Raw genomic sequence first — 6,977 nt, 5'->3', positions numbered from 1 at the left:
AGGAAGGAAGGAAGGAAGGAAGGAAGGACATTTTTAAATATGCATGCTAAGAACAGAGCATTATTCTTAGGTAACACTGTGGGCCATGTTAAATTCAACTTCCTAGAAAACACAGGTGGGCTTTTGCCGTAAAGAGTACCCCAGGAGGTGACGTGGGTGGGTTATCTCCCAGGAAAGACCTAGTCTAATGCCCAGGCCCAGGTTTCCCTTTCACCACCTCTTAGGCATGTGGTGTGCATCGACCCCTCTGGTTTCGTTCTACTGGGAGGAACGTTTCTCTCCTGCAGCCAGTGCTTACACCCTCCAGCCTTTCCAGGGCCACAGGCAAGGTCCCTTTCCACCTCCTCCTTCACCTAAACACTCAATTTCTGGTGTAAAATTCTGTGCTTGCAATGCCCTGAGCCAGCAAAATCTTAAAAAAAATACAAACAGGGTTTCCTGTACACCTTGCTCCAGCAGTGGGGTGCAAACAAAAGTGATGCCCACCAGGCAAAGAGCTGGAGTCTGGCTGTGATACAGGAGTTTATTGCAACCTCTAGTCACAGAAGGCAGGCAGAAATTACACCGTTACATTTAAGGCATTAAATCAGTGTGGAATAGGGTGATAGGAAAGGTTTTTAAGAAGGGGAGAGCAGAGTGGCAGCCCTCACAAAACCCATGCCTCCAGGGAAGTGGGAATGGCTGGCTCCTCCATCCCGGGGCAGCACATGGACCATTCATGGATTTTGCTCCATCAGAGAGACCATCTGCCTGTACATGCGCTGAGGGGCGTCCCGGCCCCAGTGGTGGTCAAAGTGGTTCCAGTCGGGGAAGTGCTCATGACGAATGAGGTTGGTGATGCGGGGAAGCAAGCGCTGGGTCTCCAGAGGGGGACTCACCCAGTCCTCCCCACCGCTCCACAGGGCGGTCGGCACCATCATGTCTTCTATCCTATACAAGGGGGGAGTGGCCTGGGAGGGGGGAAACGCTCTGGTTATTCGCGGGCTCTGACACTAATAGCACTAATGGATGGGGTGTGCTGCCCCCGGCATCCCAGAGGACTTGGGCCATGCTGGCCATTGGAGGTGGCTACCCCCATCCTGGTCCTAGCCCGCCTCAACCTCTGCTCCTCCTTCCACAAGTGCCCGTCTACCTGGTTGTACTTCTCCTGGTTCTTCTCCCCATAGTCGAACTGCTTGAAGTCCCCGGTTTTGGCAGTCTGAAAGGTGGAGGCAAAGGGTTAACCCCGTGCAGGTAATGCCCTGGAGCAGCCCCACGGCAAGCGAAGGGCAGCAGCAGGGCCCAGGTGAGCAGCTCTGCCCCGCAGAGCCCCGTCGGCCAGAGCAAAGAGGGAGTCCGAAAAGCACCTACGTGAGGTCCTTACCCGGGGCAGGGGTGGGCATCTGGGTGGCTCTGCCTCGGCCAGCCAGGAGCAGTAGCTGGTAGCTGTGGCTTTTGGGGCACCTTGGTGTAGCAACTTCAAAATAACTGTTATTGGCTTTATCTGATTCTACCTCCTGACCTGTCTCCGGGGTGTGTGAAGCAGCATTGTAAAATATTGTATTCACAGATGAAAAGATAAAGCATTGGGTACAGTCATTATAAAATCAGAATCTCTACCTGTCCCCAGTGAAGAAGAGTTTTTACTGATGTATAGTCTGGAAAATGAGCGAGGTACACATCCAGTCGACTCTACAGGAAAAAGAAAGCGTTTTCTAAGTGAGTTGGGAATGATGAAAATCTGTCTAGGCAAAAAAATCATTCTGTCTTATATAACTGCAATATAAACTTTATATTCCCCAGCAGCTTTATTCTGTTTAGAGCTAGGAGTAGCTTTTAAAGGTAAACCAGTTAACCACCACTTTAAAATAGAAATACAACTGTCCCAGTAAATTTTTTGTTGTTTTTTTTTCTTTTTTTTTTTCCTGTAAACTCATTGCAGGTCAGCAGAAAATGAGGCAGGAGTTATCTTTCCTTTGCAGACAAGACCACAAGTGATTCTTTCCTACCAAAACCTCCTTTAGGTTTAGCACCCCTGCAAGAAATCTCCAAATAATCACTGCCTTGGACAGTGCCTTTAACAACTTATTTTGGTTTTTTATACTCTGTACCTCATTAGCTATCTCCAGGTGTCTAGGAAAACTGGAGATGGCTGTGACCTACAGGCTGATGCACCCACCTCGTTCAAGTTCTTCCTGTTGTACCCGCCAATAAGAAATATCTCATTTTCACATACTTCAGCTGTTAGCAGGTTGCTGCATGTCTTTGCAAGGGTGGCTCTCTCCTTCCTCCCCACTAGAGTCAGTTGTTTTGTTCCAAATATTGCCTGCAAGACCGCAAGGGAACAGGTCACGGCAGGTCCTGCAATATATGTCCCCTCTCCATGAGAACCGCTTGTCCCCAGCCAGCGCTGACAGGCAACTTGTCAATATCGTTGTTGAGACATTTGGGCTAGCCAGCCTCTTCGAATCATAGAATCACAGAATCATTAAGGCTGGAAAAGACCTTTAAGATCATCAAGTCCAACCATCAACCCAACACCACCATGCCCGCTAAACCACATCCCAAAGTGCCACATCTACATGTTTTTTGAACACTTCCAGTGATGGTGACTCCACCACCTCCCTGGGCTGCCTATGCCAATGCTTGACCACTCGCTCAGTAAAGGGATTTTTCTCAATCTTCAGTCTAAACCTCCCCTGTCGCAACTTGAGGCCATTTCCTCTTGTCCTATCGCTGGTTACTTGGAAGAAGACACCAACACCCACCTCACCACAACCCCCTTTCAGGTAGTTATAGAGAGCGATAAGGTCTCCCTTCAGCCTCCTCTTCTCCAGACTGAACAACCCCAGTTCCCTCAGCCGCTCCCCATCAGACTTGTTCTCCAGACACCTCACCAGCTCCGTTGCCCTTCTCTGGACACGCTCCAGCACCTCAATGTCCTTCTTGTCGTGAGGGGCCCAACACTGAACACAGGATTCGAGGTGCGGCCTCACCAGTACCCAGTATAGGGGCACGATCCCTGCCTGGCTCCTGCTGACCAGGATCCTCTTGAGGTGGTTGACCCACGGTTGCACTCAACTCTCAGAAAAACATGAAACTCTCACTGTCCTTTCCATGCCATGCTGTCATCCCCACCATCAGCCCAGGATGGCCAGACTCACACTCTTCATCTGCCACCTCTGTTGACAGATGGTCCTCAGGTGGAGCACGTCCATGTGCCAGCTCCCCTTCCAGCCCTTCTACAGCCACTGGAGCAAAAGGTGGAAGGGAGGTAGTGTGGGGCTGCTCTGAGACCCTCCTGGGCTGTGGGACTGAGGTCTGGTGAGGTCAGTAAGCAAAAACATAAACAGCAATGATAGAGAGGTACAGATATTTTAAACAGTGAAACTGGTTGTGCTCAGCTGGGTGCAGAGGGACATCCCTGCTGTTTGGGATCTTGGGGTTGCTCATCTCCCCACACGTCTCCAACGCCTGCCACAGGCACGGGCTCAGCGCACAGCAGCAACATGGGGAATATAAGTTGCCAAAAGCTCCTGGGTTTCAGTAGTAATAACACAGAAACACCTCACGTACCTTCAGCACTGTGTCTGGTAAAAACGCTATCTTTAACACGGGGCCTTTGACGTGATGGAAGGTGTACAGCGGAGCCAGCGCAAAGAAGAGTTTGATTTTCTCAGCCAGCTGCGGCATGCTTGAGAACGCTATGAAGCCTGAAACGCAGCAGGAGATCACAACAATAACCCCAACAGTGACAGTGCTCATCCCAGATCTCCTGCTGGAGACGCGGGGTCTGAACAAAATGAAGCTGCAGCACTCCTGGGCGTGAGCACGGCCCAGGGCGAGTGGGCAAATGCAGCAATCCTCTCCCATGAAGAAGGACCAAGAAGTCAGGTGGGGAAAGTGGCCATATGGGACAACGCAGCCCTGTCCCCAGCAGTCTCCAGTTTGGGATAGATGTTGATGACCCTCTCCCCGTGGCATCCTGGTCCCCCACTCCTGCCCACTGCCCTCTCCTCCTCCTCACTCACCCAGAGAGTTGCCCTGAGCGTGGCCAATGTAGAACAGTTTCTCCTGCCCAGTTTGCCTTAGGACAAAGCCCACCATGGCGGGGAGGTCATACATGGCCATCTCGTGAAAGCTAGGAAGCAAGGGGAGAAGCTGGGGGAGGTGCCCATCTCCCAGCCTCCCATGGATGTCAGGTTGTCGGTGCTGACAGCCCAGCAGCCCAGCCCCATCCTCAGTGGCCTCCTCACCTGAAATCCCAGAACTCCTCTTGGTCAACAGAAAGGTTCAGGTGCTGGCAGGACCAGCTGTTGCCCCGGCTGTTTCCGATCCAGACATCATATCCTGCATCCGCAAGGATGAAACCTAGGCTGCTGTTGGGGACATTGTCCACCCAGTCACCACCGTCTAAACTGAATCCATGCACTATCAACACGGGAGACCTGGATCCTGAAAGAGGAGAAATTGTGTACTTCACACAAGAAAACCCCTTCCCATATGGAAATAAAATGTCTCTGTGCTTCTCAGTATTATTTTCTGCAGGCTGCATATTAAATATTCCCTTCTCCCATTATTTCCCTGGCTCTGCTGGTGCTTTTTTTGTTTGAAGGACTTTTGCCACCCCTGGCCCTGAGCTATCATCAGGGAACCTGGGATCAGGACAAGGGGTTTGCTCCAGGGAAGGAGCTGCTGAGGCTCGCTGTGTTGCGCCGCTCCATCCTGGACGCAGTGAAACATGACTCTGAGCTCCTGCATCCCCAGGGATGCAGATGGACAAAAGCTTCTCATCCCTCTTTCATCTGCCAAAACCATGTCTGAAGGCACGGGCGTTCACACTGGCCTTCCCTTGCATGCTGCCTCATCTCTGAGCAGGGTCACAGCTGCTTCACCCTCAGTGAAACAAAGCCCACCTGAATGCCCAGCGTCCCCCTTGCCATGGGGAATCCGGTTGAGGCTGAGGAAGTAGCCGTCCTCTGTCAGCACATTGTACTCCTCACTGGGATACCCATGGAAATGGATCTTCTGGCTCTGCAGAGACAATGGTCCGAGGGGAGAGGGTGACCCATTGGTGTCCGTCACCCTGTGCCTGACCCAATGACACCCAGTCCTGCCACCCATGCTCTCCAGTGTCACCTCCATGTGCACACACGAGATCTGAAGGTCCATCTACATTAGAGGAAGACCAGAAAGAGGCCAACCTCAAGCTGGAGGCATGAAGTGAGTGACACCCATGCAAATATAGGAAACTCTTGGTGCTCCATGCCCCCCAGATGAGCCCAGGTGCAGACATCAGCGTAAGGGACAGGGAGAGCCCAGCTGGTCCCTCAGGGAGGACTTTGGGCACACCACCTGGGGTAGCGGGGTGTTTGACCCCCGCAGCACTTACGATGTTCATGAACTGCTCAGGGTTGTTGTGGCTCACTCCAGCACGTGGGATGGCATTTCCCAGCCCCTGGTCCAGGCACAGGGCCACCAGCAGCAGCCACATCTCACCTCTCCGCAGCGCCTGGGGGATAACGGGGTTGGTGGGAGCAGGATGGCAGGTGCACTGGAGGCACAAGCTAACACCGTGCAGCTCCAGCACTGCTGGCAGCACCACCAATGCTTGATGCTGCAACACAGAACAGGCATTTCCATCCCAAACCAAGCCAGCTGCAGCCCCATATGGGACCCTGTACCCAGCACTGGGTGCTCAGCAGCATCCTGCAGCTCTGGCTGAAGCCCGCTGAGCAGGAGCACCCTGTGGCACATGGGTGGCAAGGGCTGGGACTCCCCAGGGCATGCAGGGGATGAAATGGAAAGAGGTCACATCTGGCCTGGGAGGCTCTGAGCTGGGCACAGCTGGGGCTGGCAGGGGCTGAGGGAAAGCCATGTGTGCGGCTGCTGTCCTGTCCTTTTGTTCTTCCCCAGGACTCCTCCTCCAGACACTACCAGAGGCTACCCATATCTCCGGTTTGACCCCCCAGAGCTGCTTTTATGGTCCCTGCATTGAGTGTTAAATCCCACTGGTGCTGCCGCTCATCACCTGGCACAAGCGAGTCCCCTCTCCAGACGAGGGTGACTGTTCTGTGGGGATGTGACCAGCCTCTGAGAGCTCGCTGTCCACCTGAGAGCCACATCCACACCATGCAGGTGGAGGGACACTGGTTTAAGCTTTGTATTTGTAGAGGTGTCTTAATACGTCAGCGTTATCCCCCACCAAAAGCCATCTCTGAATGCTTCCCAGTCTCCAGTGCAGTTAGGAACTCACCCCAAGCATGTCTTGCTGACTCTTTACACCTGGCCCTGGTCCAGCTGCAATCTCAGTGTGGGGCGAGGACCCTCCAGCCACCCCATCTCTGGCTAAAGAATCAGGACGCTTTCAGGGAAAGCATCCTTCCCCAGGCAGGAGGGGTCACGTCAGACCTTCCTTCTGCAGGAGCTCCCCTGCTCCATCCCTGCCTTGGATGGTTTATAGCTCATCGTCATGTGCTCTTGGTGTGCCCTGCCACCCCCAGCACCCCAGCCCAAGGGGATCCAGACTTCAGGACAAGCCCAGGGAAGTCCATTTCCCTGGTGATCCCATTGCAGGAGCTAGAAAAGACTCTCTGTCTCTCAGAGGAGGTGTCTATGTGCATTTTCCCAGCATCCTTCCAGCATGGAAAGGTCTTCCTGGGCTGCTCAGGAAAACAGGAACACCTACCCACTCCACAGCACCATATGGGCAACAGGAAAAACTCACTATCACACATTAAAACAAACTGTCAATTCAAGTCTTGCTCAGTGTTCAAGTCCACCACCAGCATCTTGGTGCCTACATCTCCCGGTGCAGGTGAGGACATCCTGGGATTAAACTGCTGTGATGGTTGAAGGAAGGAGAGGTCAGATTAACCCGTGATCCTGTAGAAAAACAGCATTGCTAAATTCAGTCTCCCCTGCTGGCACTTGTCCCATCCAGCTGCCGAATACCAGTGGCCACAACTGCAGGCTGGATCCACAGGTGCAAATCAGCA

The 6,977-nt window shown here is 53.0% G+C and overlaps 1 protein-coding gene across 1 annotated transcript; it reads right to left on the bottom strand.

Annotated features, from left to right (window-relative positions):
- Positions 1 to 716: 716 nt before the first annotated feature.
- LOC104624591 (lipase member M-like) lies at positions 717 to 5,473 on the bottom strand. Its single transcript, XM_010291996.1, has 9 exons — positions 5,372 to 5,473; positions 4,896 to 5,013; positions 4,236 to 4,434; positions 4,011 to 4,120; positions 3,556 to 3,692; positions 2,159 to 2,305; positions 1,600 to 1,671; positions 1,133 to 1,198; positions 717 to 950 (listed from the first exon to the last, which is right to left on the bottom strand). The coding sequence occupies exons 1-9, from the start codon at positions 5,471 to 5,473 to the stop codon at positions 717 to 719; spliced, it is 1,185 nt and encodes a 394-aa protein (XP_010290298.1).
- Between the last annotated feature and the right edge of the window lie 1,504 nt (positions 5,474 to 6,977).

The sequence above is a fragment of the Phaethon lepturus genome, unplaced genomic scaffold, assembly GCF_000687285.1.
Source record: "Phaethon lepturus isolate BGI_N335 unplaced genomic scaffold, ASM68728v1 scaffold45527, whole genome shotgun sequence".
NCBI lineage: Eukaryota > Metazoa > Chordata > Aves > Phaethontiformes > Phaethontidae > Phaethon > Phaethon lepturus.
The sequence above is the reverse complement of the archived record's forward strand: the minus strand, read 5'-3'. Positions and strand labels throughout refer to the sequence as shown.